Source organism: Pituophis catenifer, unplaced genomic scaffold (assembly GCF_029215685.1).
Source record: "Pituophis catenifer annectens isolate HBS135680 unplaced genomic scaffold, rPitCat1.0.hap2 SCAF_2, whole genome shotgun sequence".
Taxonomy (NCBI): domain Eukaryota; kingdom Metazoa; phylum Chordata; class Lepidosauria; order Squamata; family Colubridae; genus Pituophis; species Pituophis catenifer.
The window spans coordinates 220,020,285-220,047,337 of record NW_027256882.1 but is presented as its reverse complement, the minus strand read 5'-3'; the positions used below and the strand labels follow the sequence as shown (position 1 = coordinate 220,047,337).

General features: G+C 36.9%; 1 protein-coding gene across 1 annotated transcript; it reads right to left on the bottom strand.

The window, feature by feature from the left end:
- Positions 1–4,232: 4,232 nt before the first annotated feature.
- ZDHHC21 (zinc finger DHHC-type palmitoyltransferase 21) lies at positions 4,233–24,813 on the bottom strand. Its single transcript, XM_070935551.1, has 10 exons — positions 24,772–24,813; positions 21,044–21,144; positions 19,425–19,505; positions 19,308–19,337; positions 18,960–19,058; positions 16,995–17,106; positions 15,196–15,334; positions 13,152–13,268; positions 4,937–4,980; positions 4,233–4,486 (listed from the first exon to the last, which is right to left on the bottom strand). The coding sequence occupies exons 3-10, from the start codon at positions 19,459–19,461 to the stop codon at positions 4,354–4,356; spliced, it is 711 nt and encodes a 236-aa protein (XP_070791652.1). The 5' UTR covers positions 19,462–19,505; positions 21,044–21,144; positions 24,772–24,813; the 3' UTR covers positions 4,233–4,353.
- Between the last annotated feature and the right edge of the window lie 2,240 nt (positions 24,814–27,053).

The window sequence follows — 27,053 nt, the reverse complement described above, 5'->3', positions numbered from 1 at the left end:
GCCTAAGGCAGGACTAGAACTCACAGTCTCCTGACAAAACTGGTTGTCTAGACCAAATTAGCTGTAATAGTTTCATCAAAATAATTATACCAGTAATGTAATAAAAATTGCCAACACATACAGTATTTATATGAGGAGATGGGAGACAGATTAATGGTGAAATTCATGTTCCATCTGTGAATTATTTGGTAATAAACATATTTCACAGCTATTATAGTTCATAACATCCTATGTATGTGTCACTACATAATATATGACTCCTATCTGACAGAGTGAAGCAACAGGATACTTGGTTCCAAGGAAGTCTCTATATTAGAGATTGAAACTTGCACAGAATACATTGACAATACTTTAGTTGGACTTAGGTCATGCTGGTCATGACCGGTACTTTACTCTCCATTAGCAGGGAATGCTGCATGTGGCATAGGTACACTACAGCTAGTAAGATAGTTTACACCTTCTCTTACTAAAAGGCGATAGGGGAAAGAATAGTTAAGCAAAGCTAAGTTGGACCACAGAAGTTATTACCTATTAGGTCCATCAGGGAACAATCTTGACAAATAGAAGATGAGGAGCACAATGTGGATCATTAAAGAAGTAAAGGCCCAAATGCACAGACTAACAAGTGAAATATAGGAAAGAAAAATAAATATGTTGTATGTCTGTGAAACATTGAAGAAGACGTAATAGATGGGAATGTAGGAGGTTTATACTTTTTGAATTAAAGAATATGTTAAAAAATAAAGATATAGTTCCAATAAGGAATGGGTCAAAATATGTCAGAAAATATGAACTGGCATTATTTGAGTGGTTATGGGTGCATACAAAAGTATGAACCTATAAGTTGGTGATAGTTGCTCGTTTATGTTCCAATGTATGTAAATGGTAGAAGAAGTAGGAAGGCGACTTATGGAAAATGTGCAATGTAATGAATGAATGCAATCCAGGTGAAAACATTGGTCTTTTAGGTCAGGGATGTCAAACTCAAGGCCCAGGGACCGGATCTGGCCTGTGGGTATTTAGATCTGACCTGCAGGGCCACTCTGGAAACAGTGAAGGACTGGCCCACAGTGCTTCTGCCAGTGAAAATGGGCTCCCGAGCTCCGTTTTCGGTTGCCACAGTCTCCTTCAAACCTCTGCCAGTGAAAGAGGAGCTCGGGAGGGCTGTGTGTGGCCCTCCCAAGCTCCATTTTCACTGGCAGAGGTTTGCAGGAGGCATGGCAACCGAAAATGGAACTTGGGAACCCGTTTTCGCTGGGAGAGCGCTCGGACCACCACAGGCACCCTCAACAGGAGTGACACCAATCTGGCCATGCCCACCCTGGCCAAGTCCACCCCGGCCCCCTGAGGACAAACACGATGCGGCCCTCAATGAAATCGAGTTTGACACCGCTGTTCTACATCATTTGAATGAAGTAAAAGGAAATATAGAAAAGGACTGGACTGTTTAGACACCCCAAAATGAATGACAATGATGAATATATGGTGTGTATCTGCTTAGAAAAAGTTGCAATTTTTTTCAAATTCATAAGCAAGATTCAGTTCATTTGTACATATAGCAAGCACATAAATTTAAAAGTCTGGTTGATTTGATTGTTTATGATGAAAGCTTGAAGGGGATAGAGGCATGGTAAGAGAAGCTCTGAGTGTGGAGCAAACCATTTTTGGGACTGTCAAAAATGGATTGTCAGAAAAAAATGACCATGACAGAAAAGGAAAATGAAAGAAATGAAAGTTAGCCAATTTCAGAAAGATGATATAGCTATCTTTTATGAAAAAGTGTTAGAAGACAAGATAAATCTCCAATCAGAATGAATGGAAAGTAGACATAAGGAAAGAGGATATGGAAGCTGTTCGAAACAAGTGAACAGAATGTTATATTAACAGATACATGTATAATCAGTGTAAACATCTGTCAGAAATGGTTTAGCATAATTTGTTGTTTTTGTATATCAATTGAACTAACATCTGTCATCAGTATTTATTCTGCGTGCCATTACTCATAAAATGATATTGATGCTCAAGAATACAATTGTACATCAGTCCAGATCTGTAGGGAAAAGGTGATTTGAAGCATCCCTGCACGCACCTCTTAGCAACTCAAAAGAAGCAGCATCTGTTCCTGGGGCTGCCTCACTAGCCAGTATGTATCTGCCCCCAAATACAGGAGTCCTTGACTTACAACAGTTCATTTAGTGACAGTTCGAAGTTACAATGGCACTGAAAAAAGTGACTTATGACCATTTTCACACTTATGACCATTGCAGCATCCCCATGCTCATTTGATTTACATTCGGATGCTTGACAACTGGTTCATATTTATGACGGTTGCAGTGTCCGGGGTCATGTGACCCCCTTTTGCAACCTTCTGAGAAGCAAAGTCAATGGGGAAGCCAGTTCACTTACCAATCGTGTTACTAACTTAACAACTGCAGTGGTTCACTTAGCAAACATGACAAGAAAAGTCATAAAACAGGGCAAATCTCACTTAACAATTTTCTCACTTAGCAACATACATTTTGGGCTCAATTGTGGTTGTAAGTTGAGGACTATCTGTAACTATGGGCCTCACAGTTAGGTATGGCAGGCTTGCAGCTCTTATAAGCACAAAGGCTCAAAAGTACAGTACAGATGCAAGAACTGAAGTTATCTTTCACTTCTTGACTTATTTGGCAAACATAAGTGGAGAAAGGATAGGATAAGGCCAAGTGAATGAAAAAATGCATTCTCAACAATGCACATAGGTACATCATGCCTGTTGTAAGCCTGAGCTTAAGCCAACATGTCCTCCCAGTTGGGCCTAGTTATTTATTAGAAGAATATCCTGCCCTTTTTCCAGAAGCTCAAGGCCACTTCCATACCCCCATACTTCTTAATTACCTAAGGGTCTTCTTAAGAAGACCCTTAGGTCTTCTTAAGAGAGTTTTCAAAACTGATCACTGATCACTGATTTTGTTTCTATATAAGCCTCGACTCAGCAAGCATTCGTTTTAAAAGAATAATCTTCCTAAAATTTTACTACTAAAAAATAGCTGGGATGCAAACCAAAAGACTAATTTATCTACAACTCAAATTGCCTATTTTTGCCAATCATAATCTTGCTTTGCAGGCATGCCTGCTTCGCTTCATATCATCTATTTAGAATGTAATAGTAGATAATGCTAAATGTAACATCTATATTTACTATATAAATACTATTGTTAAAATATCTCCAACATATATTACCTGATCTATGGACGCATGAAATTTAAATTTTAAATACTTCTAGTGGCGACAGTACAAAACAGGAAACATAGTACATAGAAACAACACCACAGTACTGTATATGTTTTCAGTAGATACGATATAGTAAATGTTGATAAATTTTATAGGCACAATCGCACCAAAATTAGGCACTTAGTAGAATCCTATGCATATCTATTCAAAATAAATCACTTATAGGTAAGTGTATAGGATTGCAGTTTAAACGCATAAAAATGTATCTGCCAGTATTCCATTTGCAACACAGCAGCTTGCCTGTCCTTTTGGGAGTGAATGAAAAAAAATACTAAATGTACCACTAATATAAGTAGGATTTAAAAGGTGCTTAACTTTGGCTGGATCATGGCATAAGCTTTGTTTTTTTTAACTCAGTATATACTTCTAAGACACATCTAGCACTTAAGGCTAATTATTGCATGTACAAAGAAGAAAATTGCACATTTTATAACCTATTTTTCTTTCAAAACAGCAATGGATTTTATGCCTTGTTTTTACATAACAACATTTTTTTTTAAAAACATCAGGAACAAACATCATTCTTCCTTTTAAAAATCCATTGTTAAAATGCCAGTCTTCTCTAGAGATAAGCTGCATTTTAACAACATGCATCATAAATAAAAAGGCATTGGAGGCATTAAAACTAATGAATACGAAAACAGACATTTCTACATAACCCAGCTAGTACGACTGATAAAAAAAAATAAAAATAAGCAATTCAAACCAGTCAAGACACTTCCGAACCTGTTGATCTGTGTAAATGACAGAATTTCTAGCAAAATCAATTGTATTATCCAATATCAAAAGAAAAATAATATTTGTACATCAATCATTGTTTTTATTATGAACCTGCAGTGATTTCTCTGCGATGCTAATCTGAATGTAAGTACACTTTGAACGTAAATAGGGAAGTGTGCCTTAATCCCTAAGCAGAATAAAGATCTTCATTATTAAAATAAAGCCTGGGGCACGTTGTGACGTCTAAGATTGGTGGGTAGATTTTAATTGACTTTAGGAGTGCTGTAGTTCTATTATCACAAAACCTGCAACACACATCCAGCATGGAGAACCCATCTGTGCCTACCATCCATCTGTTTAGACGTGATTGGCAAAGTGGTAGGGAATGCGCAGTGGTCGCCTTTGCCTGAAAGGAATAAACCACAGGATCTTCCAACGAGTGCCAAAAACTTCTGAGAAGGTCTGCTGCCATGGCTTTCGAGGTCTTGATCTACAGACAACAGCATTATTAGTGAAAGACAGCACTCCCATGGTGCACTTCAGTCAACTAGAACAATACAGGTTGGCTGGGGATCCATTACTTGACTCTGATGAATTACATCTGAGTCGCCATTAAGCAAAGCTTTTCTTTCACTTCAGCGGCAGCTGAGACTTTTAAGAAACACAAACTGCCTTTGCACTTATAGAACTAAGATGTCCCTCATAATCAACAAACTGTTTGCCAACAAAAGAGAGCAAAACAAAACAAATTCCCTTTCTGGACCATGCTTTGAAAGCATTGCTTTGATTGTATCAGATAGAACTTTTTTTTAATTAAAGCACCGTGTGAATCATTGCGAAAAAGGTAAGCTAAGCCTTCATTAATGCCGCACGTGTATTTCACACATGCATTTTATTGCCAAGCTCTATAAAGACTTTAACAAAACAAAATGATACTCACATTTCTTCACAACAGTTGGCCAATTTTTCTATACTTGTAATGTCCTATTTTAAGGGAAAAAAAATCTTAAATATTTCTTTCTATCATGAAAATACAAAGAACATTATTCTTCAAAAATATATACAAGTAGCATGTAAGTAGAATGCTTACAAAAACAAAGAAGAAAATTTTTGACATATCTTTGACAATGAGGTATTCTATTTCTCTATGTGTGTATAAGCACATACAGATACAGACAAAAAATATATAGGTAACAAACTTTCTAGAGTTTTACTGTAATCTTACCACCCAAGAGAAATACAGATGTTTTCTGTTTCAGTGTGAGTTTCTTACTTGGTCAGATGATGTAATGCGGTGTTTCAATTTTCTGAATATAATGGATCTTTAGAGCTGTGGCCAAAATAATTTCTTTTATTTGTTATGCTTGATCAAACTAGTGTGCCACTTATTATTTTAGCAAATATTAAATTGAGAATAGTGAGATGTTGACTGAAATAATTCAGGTATTTTCTGAAATTAAAATATATCCTTAATTTAAACTTTGAATTAAGTAATTCCTTTTTAAAAAACAAAAAACAAATTGTATAGTATAGCATGTATTGTGGAGTTGTAATTCAGACCTTTAAATTTTTAAATTGGAATTTTAATTTGTTTTAAATTATTGGGATTTTTAATTGTCTTGGGCTAAATTATTTAATTTGGTTTTAATTATATTTCTAACTTTTGTATTTATGTATTTTATCTGTGCCTGTTTACCGCCCTGAGTCCTTCGGGAGTAGGGCGGTATATAAATTTAATAAAACATAAAACAAACAAACAAACCTTGGTCAAACTGAAATAAGAGCAAACCCTTTTAGTCTCATCTGGTCTTCATTGAACTATTTGAATTGGACAATTAAATTAATTAAAAATCTCTCCAATATGACAGAATGCAGTTCAGCATCCTCAGCTTGAGCAATACAGCCACATCAAAGAAACAGGACACTTTTCTTTAGATCTTAGGTAATGACTGGGCTGGCAGATGACCTCTCCCAAGGCAAGGTTAATTCAAAATATCCTCCCAAGCAGAAGGGAAATCTGACATTCATTTTGAACTGGGCTTTGTTAGAGGTTCAGCATACAAAGTTACAAAAGTTACAGTATTAGATTTCTTTCAAATAATAATTTAAAATTAAATGAAGGCAAAAGGGAAAATAAATTAAAAACAATGCAAAAAATGTCAAAGTAAAAAACAAAAAACAAAAAAAGGCTGAATATGAATAAACTTACATTTTTCCATTCTTACTTTATTTTCACGTTTATAAGTGGGAATTTAGAGAAACAAAATTTAAGCAGACAGTGCAGGTATTGTTTGACTCTATTTCACTATAAATATTCACTTATACAGAGTGTTATAACCATATTAATACAGTATTAATACCAAGGTTGTATTCTCTGTTTCCTATTTCAAGAATTTTCATTATCTGGATTTTAAAAAAAACTTTTAACCATGGCCATCTGGTTGACTTAACCTGGAAACTAAGCAGGATAGGATTACTTTGTATTTGAATGGGAACCAGTATGATTATAATCTAGACTAGCAAATTAAAAGACATGCACATTTCAGATTAAGGCAATGGCAAAGCACTTCTCTAAAACTGCCAAGTAAACTGCTCGGTTGTGTCCACATAATCACAAGAAACATAATCACAAGGCATCTTTTTTGGGCTTACAATTCAAACACGGACATATGCAAATTTTGTATAAGAAACATAAGTATCTTAGGCATCTACCTTGAAGTCAAAAGTTTTCAATATCAATGTTTAACATCCAAATTCACGCAGAAAACATCTCACAAACACCAAAATGCAAAAGCTATACTGGATTGTGAGAATTCTAGGATGAATATGTAACAAAATGCTAAGCATGAATGGTAAGGAAAAATTCTCAAAAAAATGAAAATCTCCTCATGCTAAAGATGTCTAGATACTTAAGAAAAGAATAGCTTTTTTGACATATATGACATAACCTATGGGAAGAACATGGCATCAAGTAAATCAATTTTTAAAAAAAGAACTTAAGGAAAGACTACAATTCTTCAGAATTGTACAAAAATTCATTTACACAGTAAGAAAAGAACATTATTGCAAAATTGCCTTCAGACTAGATCTAGATGTAAAAACTGTTCTGGTAAAAAGGAAAAAATACATACATTTGCCACCCTGACCTGACCTCAGGAAGCAACAGCAGGCCTTATCAGGGCATTGATTAATTCAATAACACTTCAGAAGAAATGTTTCGCTTTCTGAATTGCCAACATTTCCTGTAGTGTTTAAGCTTTCTCCCATAGCTGTACATCTAGCTACTGACCGGGAATGACCCTACTTAGCTCAGTACATCTGAGGAGATCACAGCTGGAAGCACCATAGCTCAATGGCATCTTAAATAACTCACAAAAATAGCTTATATGAAATAACAAGCTAAAAATCTGTAGTATCTGCTGGTAAAAAAATAAAATAAGACATCTGAAAATTTTACCAACAGTTTCCAATTTATAAACACACACAGGCAGAAAAATCAGTCTTAGGATCAGCTTCCCTGACCAATTTTAACCCATCTCATGTGCAGGAGAAGCTTTAGGAAAAGTGGATGAAGTCCCAACAATGTTTTTCGGATGCAAGGACCAATATTAGGGTATTATTTACCCTTTGAAATTCAATCAGTTCCTACTTTATTAGTCTAGAAAATGAGATGAAATAGAATTAAGAGGTCTTTCATTCTTTGTCTTTCCTCATTTCTATGATGGCTATTCTATACTTACGGCTTTTTTTGATTGCTTACTTAATGCACTGTACCATGGCTTTTTAATGTCATGACCGTCACCTGATGAATCGCTCAATTGCAACAGGTAAAAAATAATCAACCAATCAATTCAGGTGCAAGGATAGACTAAATTTTCCAATATGAGAAAACCGTATAGATCCTGGAATAGGTTGGGGAATGTTTTATTGGCCTAGACTACCATTTGCTCCTTATGACCTGGAAAGGTCACTTATTCAGCCCAATTTGGGTTTACAGGGGTTGAGAGGAAATGGAAATGGAAGACCTCTGAGGCTCCTCCCAAGTCACTGAAATCTTAAGCCTGTTCCATCCTTCTCTCCCTAAACAGCAGGGAAACGTGCTGCTACCATTCAGTGAGAAAATAGTTTACTGGAGGCCTATTTAGACAAGAAGGCTAAAATAGTTTGCCTCCTAGAAGCTTCCTCTACCAGGCACTCCCTTATTCTTAGAAGATTAATAGAGCATAAATGAGGTTCGCTGGGCACAAATTGTATTTATTTTTAGGATATCTGAAAAATTATAGCCAGAGTGTAATCACAGTACAAATGACATATAATTGTAACCATTCAGAGATCGGCCACCTGTGGGCTGCAAATGCAACCCCTCCCCAGTCCATACTTCAAATTTGCCTTGCTGAAATTCAGCTGTAAAATGGCTGGTGTCAGGCAATAAAATATTCTTCTCCTTTTTCCAAGGATAACAGTGAGTTTGGAGTCACTAATTACAACACAGCCTGAAAATGTCCCATATGCAGATCTAGTCTTCTTCATTGAAAGTATAACATTGGATAGAACACTTGTACAATTCACCATTTTAATAAAAAAATGTGTAAAGAAATCAATTTGCTTTGGTTGAACCATTCAAGAATTCCAAAAGACTAACTTGAAAGAACCCCAAAACAATACCAAAACAGATACCACGATCTACATCTGAAATGCAATGAGCTCCAGACTATCATTCTTTTTTAAAAAAATCTGTTAACTCTGTTAATCATTTGCAATAACATATGGAAAATAAAAACAGATCCTGTTTAAGATTTTAAATAAAAATAATCAAAGATAATCCTTAAAATTAGGCTTCAGATTAGTCTCTTCAAAGGATGCATTTCAACTAAAAACATCTGGCAGTATTATATTGAGAGACAGATCTTTTCTAACTTTGGAAATGAGATTAGTACAGTAAATCATTCATTTGTAAGTGTCCAAGTAATTTCTAATTATTTTATCTGGGTCATGGATAATCCTCTTTTGCTAACCTCCCACAATGACATCAGAGAATCACTACTTAAGCGATTATCCTGTTACCGTATTTTCAGCAGTTACTGATAACCTGGATTTTTCATTTATACAAAACACTCCAGATAAGTAGCTGATCAAATAAAAATCTAATGTAAAATTTAGTTTTAAAAAAAAATCGATCCAAAATGTTTCTGCCTCCAAAATTACCAGAAAATAAAAAGGAAAGGAAAAATACTAAATATTTTATTCATTTTAACTTGTATATTGCATAAAACCTTAATTGATTGCACAATATACATGTTGATCATGCTAAATTTTCATTAACTTCAGATTAATTTATTATTGTTGACTTCAGATAACTCAAGCTCTGAAAAGTGCATGAAAGAACAATACGAAGCTAAAAATACTGATTTGTATTTTTTTTAAAATTCAGTAGCTAAGTGATTAGAACTATACTGATAAGCTTTGTACAGAAATTGTGAAAATAAGTATACCAGGAAACTACCATTGCAATAACAGCTCTTTAAAGTCATGTGCAACCAATGAACTCATCTGAAACGAACTCATTTCAAATTTCTCACTGCTATGACAATTGAAAAATAATCCGCCACTCCTTCAACTCCTGCATATATTCAATAGAGGTCACAGGAGGTTAACAATGCCAACACCAATCATAGGAAATATGCATAATAGTATACATGTATACACTGCCGGAACAAAGTTTAGATCACAACTAGGGATCACAAGTAGTGTCTTGGTGTGAAAACGATTACTGTTTTATAAGCAAGATGAGAACAGCTTCCTACCAGTTACAGATGTGGGTTTAACAGGGAAAGGCTGATTCCTTTCAAATACATCTAAACCCTCCAAAACGTATTTTTTCTCTTAGATACAAGATTTTAAATGTAAACTAGAAATTGCAAAAAAAAAAAAGACTCCTTGCGTGTAGCAATGAAGCACATTATTTTTCCATTATACAGTATCTTCTCACTGGGAAATTTTTTTAGAAAAAATTATGGAAGCAAAGAAGGAAGAGGAGCCTTTTTTAAATCAATGCTTTAAAATGTTAAAAGATTTAAGCTTCTTTCTAATATATCTAAAAAAATCAGGAATACAGCACTTCTAAACTTTGGATTCAGGCTAATGATAGGTGGTATTTAGCCATAAGGCTACTTCAGCTGCAGACTTTGTCAGCCAAGGAATTCCAACTGGTGGGGTCAAGAAGAGCATTTTCCACCCCAGACCTATGGAACATCCTACCACCAGAAACCAGAACTGCTGCCATCCATCTGACCTTCTGGAAGGGGTATCAAAACCTGGTTTTGCTTCATGTAATTCAGATTACATACTGTAGATTCTTCTACTTTTTTTTCAACAACTCCTGCTGAACTAGGCAATCTTTAGACAGCCAATTATATTTCTCTCTATTAGGGAACAAGTTCCATTTTAAACAGAACTTCATACGTTTGGAGCTATCACAGGTCAAAAACCCTGCACAAATACTTCTTTATTAGAATTCAAAATGGTTACAGAGATTAAGGAACCTCAATAGATAGTTAAAAGTTCAAGCAAACACAAAGATATAAGATCAATAAATAGATGTGTTTATGAAATAAAATTAATGGTATTGGTATTACAAATATTGGTATTGGTATTAGTTTGACTACCCTGATATTTAATCTTTTATTACCGGTATTATATGACCTTTGAGTTAAATTACTTTACTCAACTAAATTTTCAACCCAAATATCTATCCTTTGATTCTGCATCAATGCTTCCCCAATCATTTCACTTAAAACTCGGCGGGGGCACCTCAATGAGTACTGATTAACTAGAAAAAAGAAAAAGCTGCAGTGCTTAGGCTACCTGGAGATCAGCCTCAGGGCCATGATCTATTATGGCGGCTCCCCCAAAAGAAATCCAAATCAGCCATACTACCCTGGTGTGAGAAAGAATGTTAGACTAAACAAGAAGATAGCCTTAATCTTGATTAAGTCACTTGGGTGGCATTTCAAGAACAGGTTGGGGATATTTCAGGAACAGCTACCGGAAGTATAAAGTGTTAGAGCCAGAAGTTAGGCCAGAATCCCAGACACTACTTCTAGAAACAATCCACTACACTAGTCTGGCTTGAGAAAGATAGTTGGAATACTTCCAGATCACACTCCCATTCTGAGTGGACAAAGAGAGAAGGAACTGTATCAGAGCACAGTGAAAAAGTTTTATTTGGAGAGAGGGTGTGCACAACTTAATGGCCACCAAATTTGATATCTTCTGATCTAGGGACTTAAGGTTATGCCTTCATCGTTGCCAACTATTTATCCTCTATATCAAACTCCTAAAAAGCACTGGCTGATCTACACTGGTTCTTTGTCACATATAATGGACTAGAGAAATGCTAATAAATTGAAACTAAATTATAACAAGACAGTAACAGTAGCTAGTTAATTCTGAATTGAGTTGGTCCATCCTGTCCTGCAAGGAAATACACCTTCTTCAAAGAACAGGTTCTTGATTTAAAAGTGTTCATGATCTATAATTATCATTAGGCACACAATTGCCCCTATAGATGAGGATGGCTTCTTCTAGCACAAGCTTCTGGACCAGCCACAATCTTAATTAGATGGGGATCAGCCTGCTTCAATAATACATCCTCTGGGAAACTCTCATTTGAATTGCAATTAACGCAGGGCTGCCTCTGAAAATGGTCCAGAAACTTCAGTCAAATGATAATAAAGTTCTGAGACTGGTAGCTGGAACTCAGCACTATGAACATATTATTGCCAACAAAATGGCTGTTATTTGGTTTCCAACTCTGTTTTGACCCTTTAACATTGAACTGATTTGGGCCCAAGGTACTAATAGATGAAATCTTCAAACGTGTATTTACAAAAATCCCTGAGTTTTTCTTTTGGTGCCTGTATCAAGAGAAGTATGATAGTTGCAAGTAAAGGGAGATTTTTTAATGCTACCACCCAGCTACGCAGTATGAGCTCAGAGATATGGCCTTCCAACTAGTTTCAGGAATCTTTTTCTTTTTTTAAAATTCTTATAAGCATTTGTTCTAAGTCTTCAAATCTACCTGTTTCCCCTCTGTTTTTACTGTTTTATATTCTTTTAACTCATTCCTGGCAAATAATTTTGGATTATAACTTTTAATAAAGAAATTATAACAGGATTAAAAACAGTACAAATTTTAGAAAAGAAATAAAGAAAATAAGGAAAAATAAAGATCAGATAAGAAAGGAAAAAGACAATGTTATAAAGAAGCAGCTTCTGAACTTAAGAATGGTTATAAATGTATTTATATTTTACCCCCTCTCTTAAAATTACATGCTAAGATTACAATTCCCTTCTTTTCATAGCCTACCCTTTTTATTGTCAAACCTATAAATCACATAAATCATTTTTTTCTTCAATAAAAAATCTATAAAGGAATTCCAGTTACTAATAAATGTGGTTATTGTCCTTTCCCTAATCAGGCAAGTCCATTTTGCTATCTTCTTCACCAATTATTCATTTCAGACTCTGTTTTTATGCATATAATCATCACGCATTAATCAAATACAAAAACAATGTTCCATTATTCTTTTCTAATTGTCTTTCCATTAGTCCCAGCATTCTTTGCAAATAATTGTAGAATGTTATTCATTTAACAATATGATTTTCCCAGTTGCAACAAATAGTTGTGAAAGTTGGACCATCAGAAAGGCTGAATGAACTGAAACCTATAAAATTATACTACTGGGGAAAATTGCTGAGAATACTTTGGATCACAAGAACAAAAAATTGCTCAGTACTAGATTAAATACAACTAGACTGTTTCCAGGAAGCACTTATAATGAAGCAAAAACTTAAATATTATAGATACATAATGTGAAGGCAAGAGTTATTAGAGAAGACCCTGTTGCTTAGGAAAGTTAAAGGCCAGAACAAGACAAGATGTTTAGATAATACTGTTATGAAATACAACACAAGTGGGAGCTTACAAGAACTCAAAAATAGTTGCTATTGACAGACATATCTGGCAAATTGATAAGCTTTGGGTCACAAAGTGTTGGAAACAACTGAACAGCTGAAGAACAACAACAGATTATATACTTTCAGCACTGCATAAATATATTCATAAAAATATTTCAAAGGAATTAAATACTTACATTAAATATACCAATTAGCTGAGTATAAAAGAGTCCAGTAATTCCAACTAACATAATTAAACCCATGAATGTCGATATTCTTGTTAGGGCAAGCTCATGTCTGAACACAAAGACATCCTGTAAAATAAAATATAACAGTTTAATGTTGTTATTCTGATAAGCAGGAAATGCAAAAAGGTACTCCAAAATTCAAAATTACAGGTTCTTTGGCCAAAATATGAGTAGCAAAAAAAAGTGTTCCCTCACACTTTTTTTTGCTACTCATATTTTGTACCATTGTAGATTGTTTTCTACAGGAGTCAGCAATGCATACCCTGATCATCTCCTACATAGCTGATACACTTTAAAAATACAAATTGAGCAAAAACTATTACAAAAACTAAATCTTGCAACAACTCTTGTGTTTCCCTATGACGGCTTATGAAATTTTGACATTTGCAATTACTTCCGATAATTAACAAGAAATCTGTATGCTGTACACAATTCCTTTCTAGAGAGATCTTGCAAAATTACTCCTCCTACTGGACAAACAACTGCAGTATCTGCAGACTTTCCAACAAAATGTGTATTCTTTTACTCCTTTATCAAATACTTCTATGCTGCAGTCATTCCAACATAATGTGCAAATTATAGTCAATTCTACTATGCTAATATCTGTTAGTTCATAAGAAAAGCTTTTATAGTCTACAATCTATTTAATGTAACATGGACCTATTGAAGTTCATTTTTAATATTTATACATTAAAAACATTAAATATTTTTACGGGTTGGATCTTGCTGAAGTTTGTCATAAATAAAGTTTCTGAGTCAATACCTAGTAGATATTACTTTTATTTAGATTTTAAAATCTGGGGGGAAAAAACCCCAAGTAATCGATAATTTGATTCTATCTGCAGTGCAGCCTAACAAACAGTTGTGACAATTGTTGCATGATAGAGATGTTGTGGCTATGATACATCATAGAAAAGCTGAACTAGTCCTATAATCAATCAGGAAGGTAATAATGCTTCAAACCACTTAGTGTAAAGAGAATGAGAAAGAATAAAATATGACAAGGCATTAATTGCTGCAGTTGACACTGTGTAAGTGTTGATTATTCTGAATTTTTGTCTTGATAAAACAGGTTTTCCTCACTATTTTTGTTCCTTATTGCCAAAGGACAGAGTAAAAATGGGATGAAGCGGTTCCGCAGAACATCAAGATCTCAACTCCATACATCAATAATCATCCCCAAATTTAGCTGACATTACAGCTGACCTTGTTTAGTGACTTCAACTGGGACTGGCAACTTGATCATTAAGCAAAGTGGTCACTAAATGAGACATCATGACTGTATGATCAGCCTTCCTTTGCTTCACAGACCTGTAATGGTCATGAATGCCAGATCTGATTGCAAAGTTACTTTTCATTACTGTTATAACTGCAAACAGTTACTAAATGAGGCAGTCATTAAATGAGGACTCTTTTTGAAGCTAAAATTAAATAAATAAATAAATTTCTCTTTTCTTCTACCCTTTCACTGCCTCCCTTCTTCTCTTGCAGCTCTTCCAAGGCATCCTTTCTTCTCCACTCACTCTCTTTTTTCTCTCTTGGCCTAGTCCCTCCCCATTTCCTTCTATCATCTTCTGTGCAATCTTTTCAGGGATCAGAAGGGGATTATTTTTGTAAAGGGTCAGATGCTGCCCACCTCTTTGGATGCTGTTGGAAGATCTGCAGGCCAAGGAACCCAATCTGGAAGCTCAGCTGACACCCAGATCTGGCAATCTGCCACTTACCACCCATCCATTCTTGTTTTTATAAGATGGCAAGCAGGGTATGGTTTAAAGGCCATAAATTGACACCCCCTGCTCTAGATCATCCTATAATTCTCATGGATTCTTATCCTGTTCTCCCAAATGCCCACCAGATTTGGGAGTGTAGTGGTAGTGTTCAATCTGTGAAAGTAAGATAATGGATTCCCTGCTCCAAAAGCAACTATTTCAATGACCAAAATACATTAACGCATACTTTTTATCCTATTCTGACAAACAGAAGCTTCTCTTACCACATTAACTTTTCTTAGTGGTTCAAAGTAGTAATAGTGGCAGAAATTAAGTAGGAGTGTGTAAGAACTCAGGAGTTCTGTGTAGAAACACAACTGCAAAAACAGCCAATGATTATCTTCACCAACACAATTATTAATCCTGCAGAAAACAATGTAAACACAGAGATAGGTTCGTAACATTCAACACTCAAAGGTTCGTAACATTCAACACTAAAGCAGGTGCATCAAAAACAACTTAGCGGCCTCTAAGGGGAGAAGTGTATTTCCCACGGTGGCTGAAAGAATTGGGGCAACAGAAAAACATTTATCGTTACTTTCCTTTGCATTTGTCCTCCTTCCCTTACCTTCATCAGCTAAATTTGTAGTGGTCCAGTTCTACCAGCTATAACCTTTCACAATAATAAAGTAGTTTAGCTATGCAGGGAATTTTTATAAAGTTGCATCTTTTTGCTCTTGAATGAATATCTTTCTTGTAATAATGTCAGAGGATGATTATATAGTATATGCCAGTAGTCCTTGACTTACAGCCACAATTGGAAGGTCTACCGCTAAGCAATGCGGTCGTTAAGTAAGTTATGCCTGTTTTTCCAATTTTTTTTGCCAGGACCTTTAAGCAAATCACAGTTGTGAAGCAAATGCAGCTTCCCCAATTGAGTTTGCCTGTTGGAAGGGAAGTTTGTAAACGTTGATCACATGATCCCAGGATTGTACAACCATTGTAAACACATGCTACCCTGTTTCCCTGAAAATAAGACATCCCCTGATAATAAGCCCAATCGGGCTTTTGAGCGCATGCGCTAAAATAAGCCTCCCCCGAAAATAAGCCCTCTCCGCAAATATTTAAACGCAGAGCTGGAAATCAGATAAGACAGCAAGAGGAGCCCCATCTTCCTCCATGCGCCCCAAAATAATAAGACCTCCCCGAAAATAAGGCCAAGCGCTTATTTCGGGGTTCAAAAAAATATAAGACAGGGTCTTATTTTCGGGGAAACACGAAAATAGGTTTGGGTAGTTGCCAAGCACCCAAATTATGAACACATGACCACGGGGATGCTGGGACAGTCATAAGTGTCAGGACTGAACATAAATCACTTTTTTCAGCACTATCATAACTTCAGTCAGTTCACCATTTTTTTCTCAGAAGTCCCAATGTTGCATTTTAAGGCTAAGAATTCTTTTACTTCTGAACTACTTTTGAAATATAATAGGAATGTTTCTTGGTTTTATTGGGCGACATTTATATTTCATGTTTAAAAAAAAATAATACAGATAGTCCTCAATTTACGACCACAATTGAGCCCAAAATTTATGTTCATGTGTCAAATTTGTTGTGGGTTTTGCCCCATTCTATGTCTTTTCTTGCCACATTTGTTAAATGAATCACTGCAGTTGTTAATTTAGTAACTTGGTTGTTAAGTGAATCTAGTTTCCCCTTTGCTTGCCAGAAGGGTGAAAAAAGTGATCACCTGACCCTGGGATACTGCAACCGTCATAAATATGAGTCAGTTGTCAAGCATCCAAATATAAATCATGTGACCATGGGGATGCTGCAACATCACAAGTGTGAAAAATGGTCATGTCAGTTTTTTCAGTGCCGTTGTAACTTCAAACTGTCACTAAGTGAACTGCTGTAAGAGGAGGACTACCTGTATTTCAATTTAATATCATTTTGGTTCCTGAAACATTATCATGCTGTAGAATTTAGAAATATGTAATTATTAGAAAATCTTACTGAGTCACTGTAATTAAATTAGAAGTTAAAAAAGATGAAATTATATGACATACTAGAGTCCTCTTACCATGGACAGTGATGATCCATTCTTCTAACACAGTGCCCACATCTACTGCAGTGATGGGAACGCTTTGGTCTCATCATATTACACTTGTTACATAATTCCCAAGAGTCTTTTTCTAAAGAGAGAAATAAAGATAACATTAACTGAAAGGAAGAGTTGTTGCTAAGTTCTTGCTTCTCTTCAAGAACAACAACAGACTTGTTGTACTTGTGGGGACAAATGTTGAGGATTTTAGAAGAAAGCATATAAAATTATGTCCCTTATTGCAATCAATCAAAACTATTGGATTTTCTCATGTAGAACGTGAAACTGGAATCACGGGTCATAATAAAAGCACACTGAAAATAATATCCAGATAAACCTCAGAATTCAAATTAAATCTTAGAACCTATATATAGTCCATTCAAATTGAAATATATTTAGGTATATCTAGCTGCTCCCAATATTTATATGTGCAGATATTTTAAAATTAATTTTATTTTTAAGGATGCATTTAATTCAGCACAAAAATACGTTAAATGCAAGCTATGATACCCATATTTGCTTTATGAAACAAGCAAAATGGTTTTATTTTTACATCTGAGCACACTAAAATAGTGTTAAAACTATTTTGAAACAGAAACTTAAATAGAAGGACATTGACATGGCCAAACGTTTCTTATATGTATATTAAACCTAGTACTTCCATAAAATTACGCTTATAGTGAATAATCCATTTTTTTAAAAAAAATGTTTATAAAGATTGATTTTAAGTTTTCTGTGAGTTGCCATATTTCTCAACTTGATGAAAAATGACATACTTGCACATTGGCAGTTTGGAAATCTAATATTCAAGATCATTAAACTAGCAATAATGCCAGATGGGAAACTGATTTTCAGTCTGTTCTCATAAAGCCAATGTCATAAAGGTGTTACTCTTTAATAAGAGAGCTACCATTAACAGAAGGCAAGCTCCACAATATAATTTAAAAGCAGGAAATAAATGCATCTGACCATACAAGTATGGTATCTTTGCTTCTGGAATATTGGGTATATTTGCACTCCCCCTCCCTGCAAAAAAAGAACCTTCCCCAGATTACTTTAATATAATTCAACAAAATCAAGAATATAATCTAAGCTTCTTCTATTTGCATGCAATAAACGCATGGAACTTCTGTAGGCACTTATCTTAATTATAACATACTGCTTCTTCTGTTTAATGTTGCTAATTCCATCCACTGGAACGGGGGTAGCCATTTTTGTATGTTGGACAAAACTGAGCTGACCCTCATTTGAAAGCTCCAAATTCAGCAATATCAGTTCAAGGTATTTTCCAGCTCTTCCCTCAGCTCTTTCTTGAAAGCAGCCAGTAATTCGCTGGATGGTGTGTATAGTAGCCTTTGACTTACGACCACAATTGAGCCCTAAATTTCTGTTGCTAAGCAAGGCAGGTTTTTAAGTGCGTTTTGCACCAGTTTACCACCTTTTTTTACCAGAGTTGTTAAGCAAATCACTGCAGCTGTCAAGTGACTCATGCTATCATTAAGCAAATCTGGCTTCCCCCAGATTTTGCTTGTCAGAAGCCCGCTGGGAAGGTTACAAATAGCGATCACATGACCCCAGGACACTGCACCTATTATAAATACATGCAGTTGCTAGGGTGCCCGAATTTTTATCATGTGACAATGGGGACGCTGCAACTGTCATGTCAAAACCAGTCATTTTTTTCAATGCTGCTGTAACTCTGAACAGTCACTTAAGGAATGGCTGTAAGTCAAGGACTACGTGCATATAAGTTGAAATGCATACCATGACTGAGGATATGAAAAGGTGCTGAGAGATTCAGAGGATCAAGAGTATCAATTCCTTATAGACTTAGGCAACCAAGACAGTTTCCACCATGAGACAGATCAAAACATGGATCAAAACATCTTGGGCATGTGACTAATTTAAAGCACACAACTTCAGTCATGTTGATATAAGCTGTACCTGTAATTGGTATCTTTGGGCTTTCAGGTAATCTCCCTGGATCTGCTACCGAAGCTCTTAACAATGAGGCAACACAGAACAATGAAAATAGATAGTAGCCTGAAAAACAGATACATTTCCATTCAGAAAACTTTAATTAGTAGGATTTTGGAATTTACAGAGAAGAATTATGTATACATTTCTGAAAGTTAAAAGGCACTCTACCTCATGCTTGCCATGTAAAAGAAGAATATTAAAGAAGAAGCAATATCAAACTGTCAAGCAGAATCGCATGAAGAGTATTTAGATGCCTACTCTATTTCCACATAAGAACTGGATAGAATGAAGAAAATGACAAATTTGACTTACATAGTATAGCAGCTGCAGATATATGTCCTTCTTCATAGTGTGGAAAGAGAATAATTTTTGGAATGAGGAGAGTATTGTAAAGCCAGATAAAGATTAACAGGCCCATACAGAACCAGCCCTGAGGGTCAACAACAAAATGAATTCGTAGTCCCATTGTACATAATCTGTTTGTCCCACACTGAAAGGGGAAAAATCAGCCTAAAGGAGAAAAGAATTGTAATTAGAATTAGATAAGCAATGTGAATAATTAAAGAAACCTAATCATAATATCTGCAAATTTATAAATTTTTTAAAGTGCTTCCAATCTGAAGTTATGTTGGATTGAAATACAGGCAGTCCTCGACTTACAATCACAACTGACAGTGGAATTCTGGTTATAAGTGATTTGGTTGTTTTAGATCGACTCACCATATGACTGGGCTTGACTTTACAATTGTTTTTATAATGGTTGTAAAACAGTCACCACTATCATTAAGCAAATCATGCGGTCTTAATCCAATTCCAGCTTATCCAATGGGCGTTTTTGACATTTTTTGAAAACATGCCTGTGGGACGTTGTAACCAGTCATAAATGCAAGCCAGTTGCCAAGCATCTGAAATACAATCATGTGGTGTAGCTGTTGTAACATTGAGAACAGGTTTGACCTATTCTTTGTTGGGGTCCATTTCATAGTTTTCAGGAAGGCACATTGTTCTAGTTTTGACCAATGTAGTCTTATGACATCATGTTGGTTACCTCTTAGGATAGTGAATGAATTACATTCTCCTTTGGCTGGAAATAGGTTGACTGTGATTAGCTACAGCTTTAAAACAATCAGGATGAGTGTTACCATGCCATATACAGTATGTGAGGCTGTCTTTGAAGATTTTGTGAAATTACACTTTAAAGCTGAGCTGTTACATTGTCTACTAAAATGCTGAGCATTCATAACCTGATTTCTGGCCCATTTCTGTACATAATTTAGAGTCCTTGTGTGGTTTTGAACTTGTTAATTTGAAGGACTGTATATTGAAGTAACAGATGTAATCTTATCAAAGAGAGATCCAATGTAGAATTAAGGAGAAATTTCCTGTCAGGGAAAATGATCAGAGGCTTGCCTCCAGAAGTTGTGGATGCTCCACTGCTGGAGGTTTTTAAAAAGAGACTGGACAGCCATTTGTTTGAAATGGTATAGGGTCTCCTGCTTGAGCAGGGAGTTGGACTAAAAGACTTCCAAGGTCTCTTCCAACTCCTGTTATTCTGTAATTCTGAAATCATCTTGGAGGATGGCACACCATTAATGGCAAAAGTGGGGATTTTAAAGACTTGGTCTTCTTGACAGAAATGTCCCATCTTTGAAATTGTTTTCTGAAGAAGGCTTGCCTGCATCTCTACCCTGTTGTCTTTCTGGGAACAAGACATCAGTTTTCCCAACTGCTATATGCTGTTTTTTTAATTATTTTATATAACTACCGGTGTATTGTTTTCATTTATGTGGAAGCAAATCTGAGTTGAAAGATTGTATAGAGTCCTCTAAATATAGAAAGAAAAATCAAAGACGCATAAAGCCAGAGAGGGTTAACTAGAGGTGGAGATTTGAAAATCATTTAAATAAAGAATAAGAATTACAATGTGGCCTCAGTCTGTAATTATAGATAGTCCTCCACTTACAAGTGGTTGCTTAACAACTGTTTCAAGTTATGACAGATTTGAAAAAAAAGTTACAACCCGTTCTCTGAATAGAGAAGCCACATACCTACAGAATCTTCAATGTGTTGAAATTAAACTTTAATCTCCTGGCTCTCATCCAACCCATCACTGGTTCCAGGTACTGATTCAGCCCTTCTGCATCCTCATCTAAGTGACATGGAAAAGAGAAACAATTTTGAAAGAAAAATAGTCATAATTAACCTTTGACAATTTTACTCAATGGTTTGATGTAGATGCTGAATAACTACTAAAAAGCATCCAAAACCTTGAGGTAGAGTCCTTCAAAATATTGTTTTTACTCCTCTGAACTCTTCCATTTTTCATCGATAACTACAGAAAATAGATTACAATTACTGTGCAGCTGCAATTCCAAACATTCTAACACAAAACTACTGTAGAGTTCTGGATGTGCTGAACTGATTTCTCCCATAACTCTCAATCGGAGAAGTATTAATCCTGCTGGCTGGGAATTCTGGGTAATATAGAAATGAAGTGCAGAGAATTTAGCTAACATAACCACATTCTGTAGGAAAGTAACTATCTTGATTTTCACATAATTTGTCAAGATAATCAGAACAAAATAATGTAGGAATGTTTGTAATTTATTTGAATTGAAAGTATTTTCACAGTGATACTCTGCATGTCACAGGATTCACTGCTTGTTGACAATTTGCTCAATATTCTATTAAAAATTGAAATTATATGCAAACTTAAATTGAACATCAGTTATTTTTTCCCTCTACTTCCCCTTTTGCTTTTCACTTCTTGCCTGAGAGTCTTAGAAGCTCAGAAACTTACAGTTAAATTGTAAGCATTAACTGTAGCACAAAATACTTATTCTCAACTCCTGCAGAGTATCGTTTTTTACAGAATTTGCTCCAGCAAAATATGCATAGTTACAAAAATGTGTTAAGTGAAGCTCTGATTTCCACATATAGGTACAGAACACTCTATGGGAAATGTTCCAACTCAAAAAAGGTAAGGCAAGTTTTTCTTTCCCAATAAAAGTTCAGCAAAGAAATCAGAATTTGCATGAAAACAAGTCATATTCTGAAAACATACAAGAGAAGAAAGATTACTTCACTAAGCCTTAGCTAGTGGTCATACAGCATTTTTCTACTTAATTATCAAAAGTTTCACTTTGCTATTAGAGAGGCAATAGTTAAGAATGGAGCAAGTTTTCTGCTATAAAAAGATCACTAAAGACCTAGAAGAGTAAGCATGGGAAGATTAATATATCTAATTACCATATCAGCCACTATCATCCTTGGCTCTTGGAAGCTATAGAAAAAACTGGGCTGGAATTACCTGATCTATAATTCTAATCAATATCTGAGAATTTATGTAATTAGACTTTGCAGAACAACTCTTTGATACAAAGGTTCTATTAGAAATGTCAAGCTCTGAAACAGCAGATAGAAAAAAACACACCTATGATATATTAATACAGGAGGGATAATTTTAAATAAAGACAACAACTGACTGAAGACAGATGTTGTTTTCAATGGTTTTCATATACTCAGTTAAAAGAAAGGTTTGATATGGATAAAAAGATACTTGGAATTGAAAAACTAAACAGAAATTGGCATTGAATTATGTACAAATAATAAACTTTTTATAGATCTGATACAGAAGAATAAGTTAAAGATGGCATGACAAAATGGGTTATTAATTTTAGCTTAATACGCTCCCATATGAAGAGGATTCACTAAATCTTTCCAAACTAGAAATCTACAGGCCATTGGCTTTTTCTCCACTCACAAGCGAGGCAGCCTGAAGACAGCTTTAGGTGTTCTGCTCTGGAAGCTGTGTTTTCTCTCTTCCCTCCAGATATGGTATGTCAGCAATGCTGGTTATGTTGATATACATGGAGGAGGAGATTTGAAATGATGTATAGGCAAATTTGTGGCTCCAACTGATCCTGCCAGTTTCCTGTTAGAACACCCCTTTTCATCGAGCTCCTGACCTATTCTCTTGCCCTCTTGATCCTCTTTGGGCTGAGAAGGAGACCAGATCCTGACTTTCATAGTCACTTTTTAAAATCATGTCATAGATCCACCAGTTGACCTAAATTGCAAAGCTCTTGAACTGAATAGCCATTGGTGAAGAGGAACATGGAGTTGCCCTTGAAGAAGAAGTTCAACAGCAGTTATGCAAACACCAGTTTAGCCCTCTGGAAGGAGTGAGAAAAAAACCCTCAAGATTGTCTCTTGCTTTGAGTTACTTTAGTATGAGAGCATGGAGAGAGAACTTTCATCAGGCTGTCAAAATTGTATTATATTCTGCAACAATAAAGTAAGGTTCAGTAGTCCTTGTGGAATCTGTTTCCTAAACTGGGCTACCTTAAAGGGCTGATACTGGCTTTAGATATATAACTGGAAGTAAAGCTGAAAGGATTTGTCCATTGTACATCCATACCCTGCCTGGCAGGGAATTTCTTTCCTAGTAAGCCACTGCTGGGAGGAATCATGGTTCCTCACATAATGTTCTTGGGTAGTTTATGGCTTTCTCAGGCAAATTCTTTATCAATCACCAACTCAAGACACTCTTTTTGCTTCTTCTTAAGTGGTTGACAGGTTGAACAGGTTGTCCCATCATTTCAAGAAACAAAACTTTAATCAGTCTACGGGCAAAACAAAATTAAATGAATGGAATCAGCAGAAGATTGTTTATGCCAATTCTGCAGAGGCTTTTTCATGTGGGGAATGATGTTCACCATTGGAATTCCAGTCAAGTCAAACAACCCATTTATAGCCCTTAGGACAGAGGTTCTCAACCTGTGGGTTGGGACCCCTTTGCGGGTCGAATGACCCTTTCACAGGGGTCGCCCAAGACCATCGGAAAACACATATTTTCAATGGTTTTAGGAATAATTTTATGGTTGGGGGTCACCACAACAGGAGGAACTGTATTAAAGGGTTGCAGCATTAGGAAGGTTGAGAACCACTGCCTTAGGAATTTATGCATTTAAGGTGCATTGACAGCAACACCGATCCACCCATTCTGGGTCCTTTGGGGGAGGGGGCGGTCTGCAAAATTTAGGACATTGATTTGAGAGTGGCGCCTCATTTTCCAAGCTTGTGGGTCCGACAACAAACCTCCACCCTCATCCTACATCTGAGCTAGGTATTCTCCACTATCAAACCAACAGATTGATTGCTTCCTTGGATCCAGGAGAGGAAGGGAGCATGGCAATGTATGGGATGGGGATGTGGACTCTTTTATTAAAAGCAGCTATGGCGTTGGACAAGATCTCCAAGAGCTACCAAGGCTTGTTGTCATACCCCTGCGATTCTGGACAGGGGCGTTTTAACGAGTCCCAGGGAAATTACTACAGCACATCCATACACATACACATTCATATTTTGCGAAGACACATTCTTCCAAAATGAAGCACTGGTCGATCCTCTTGAATGTCCCGCCCCCACCCACCCCCTCGCTTGTTCATTTCTAAGCAGGAAGCCTGGGCAGGCAAGCCAGGCCACTGAAGCACGCTCCGACCCCAAGGTTTGCTCAAGGTTTGCTCAAGGGATAAAGGGAAGGTAGGCGCGGAGCAGCCCTGCCACAAAGGCGGAGGAGAAATGGACCAAGGAGGCATAGGCAAGACAGGCAGGCAAGGATTTTGGCTCATTCGGCTCCTTCTTTTTCCATACCGCCACCAGCCATTCCCCCTCCCCCTCCTCCTCCCCCCTCCCCCTCCGCTGCCCACCAGCCCCGTCCGAGCGACAGGGCTGCCTCCCGGCGCTTGGCGTCACTCTCGCGTCGTTTACTCACCGACGGGAGGCCCCCGCGGACCCCGTGCGCGATATTCAGCGCCGCGCCGCCGGCTTCCGCTAAGCGTCCTGCGCACGCGCACCAAGAGGCCCGGGCCAACAGCTCGCGCGCCCTAGCGCCAGGAGCCTGGGCGGGGGGTGGGGGAAGCCCTCCTCTGCGCTTCCTACCCGGCTCGCTTTTCTCTGCTGTATATATGTATATAAACAGCCGGCGGCTTCCTGTTGCTTTCGCTTGACTTCCGCCCAAGCGAGAGCGAAATGGGTGGAAAACTTTGCGCCCTCCCGGCCTGAAGGAGGAGGAAGCGCCGCTTCGTTTGAAAAGCGTGCGAGCTTTGATAGTAGAGCCAAAGCCACTCTCTGCAGGTGGTCCTCGACTTACGACCGCGACGGAGCCCAAAATTTCTGTTCTTAAGTGAGACATTTGTTAAGGGAGTTTTGCCCCGTTTTACGACCTTTCTGGCCAGTTTTTGTTAAGTGAATTGATGCGGTTGTTAAGATAGTAACTTGGTTGTTAAGTGAATCTGGCTTCTTCGTTGACTTTGCTTGTCAGACGGTCGCAAAAGGGGATCATATGATCCCGGGACACTCCAATTATCATAAATGCATGCCAGTTGCCAAGCATCTGAATTTTGATCATGTGACCAAGGGGATGCTGCAATGTTCCATAAGTGTGAAAAACACAAGTCACTTTTTTCAGTGCCGTTGTAATTTTGAACTGTTGTAAATTGAGGACTACGTGTACCACACAATCTATAAAAATAGCCTGATCCCATGTTCTGTAGAGCTTTATAGGTGACAGCCAGTTTGATCTAGTGCAGGGATCCCCAACTTGTGGGCCACAGCCCAATACTGGGCTGTGGCCTAATCGACACCGGAGCACAAGTAGCCAGCAGGTACGCACAAGTAGCCAGCAGGTATGCACACGCCCAGCTCCACTCACATTAATGTCATTGTAAGCATTGCAGGAGATTGCGGCTCCACTCACACAAGCCTTGTCATTGGCGCTCGGCCCCATTTGCACAATCGTCACCGCAAACATCGTGGTAGCTCAGGTCCGCACACACACACGTGCCTGCCCCTCCCACAAAAACATTTCCCCCTCCCCTGCTCAAGGCTGCCAACCCAGAAAGGTTAGGGATCTCTGGTCTAGTGGTTAAGGCACCAGGCTAGAAACTTAGAGACCCTGAGTTCAAATCCCCTTATCCATAAAAGCCAACTGGGTGATTTTGGGCCAGTCACTCTCTTTCAGCCCAAGTCATCTCTTCAAGTTGTTGTGGGGAAAATAGGACAAGGAAGAGTATTAAGTACATTCAATACCTTGAGTTATTTATAAAAATAATAAAGGCGTGATACAAATAAATTAACAAACAAACAACAGTATCTTGAATTGCATCCAGAAACCAAAGTGGCAGACAATGCAACTCACAAAGCAGAGTTGTCAACATAAGCATGCTAAAGCATGCCCATCTCTACCCATGCCACTGCATTCTGGACCAATTGATCCTTCTGAATGACCTTCAAGGGTAGCACCATATGGAACGGTAAAATTCTCAATATGAAAAGTTGAACATACTTCCATGCTGTACCTTTACTCTGAGTTCTCTCAAGTCATAAACTAGTATCAAAATTAACTTTGGGGTAAAGGGTTCCTTATTATCTGTTTTAGTAAGATGATGCGCATACAAGCATACAGAATGTTTGGGGCCACACATTACTCTGTTAAATGATATAAAGGTGTCAGTAGACTGTATAGGAAGAATCATTTCTTAAGTTGCAAACCCAGGAAAAAATCCTGCAGAAGCATTGGTACTTTTATGTCGAATTTTAGCTACAGGATTACATGAAATTTACATAAGATTTATTTCATAATTTTAGACAAGTATGCTATTGTGACCTAGAAATCAACTTCATTAGAATTACCATATTTGGTCTTGAAAAAAATCCAGATGACCACTAGATGAAATCCTTGCTTCAATCACAAACAAAATTACCAGGTAATGTACCTTTCTGAAGTGAGTAAGACTTATTTCTCAGTAAACATACTTAAGGTTGAGTCACCAATTAAGAATCCATTTGAATAATGAAGAAACCGATAACTTTGATTATGGGTGCAACAGGATGTCAGAAATAAAGGCATGGTATGTAGGTCATTATTTATTCTAAATAACTCATAGCACTTAGCTATGATCTTACCTGAATTACAAAAAGCCAAGCAGGGTTGAGTCAGATCTTCTACCTAACAGATAATCCCAGAGCATAGGCAATGGCAAGCCATATTGTTGC

What these genes read in the sequence shown, in the direction of transcription:
- ZDHHC21 (XM_070935551.1), bottom strand. Translation starts at nt 19,461, where the DNA reads ATGGGACTACGAATTCATTTTGTTGTTGACCCTCAGG. An exon ending in ATGGATCATCACTGTCCATG is followed by an intron (nt 15,335 to 16,994) that starts GTAAGAGGACTC and finishes TGTTTTCTGCAG; the next exon opens with GATTAATAATTGTGTTGGTG. An exon ending in AGCTAATTGGTATATTTAAT is followed by an intron (nt 4,981 to 13,151) that starts GTAAGTATTTAA and finishes CCCTTAAAATAG; the next exon opens with GACATTACAAGTATAGAAAA.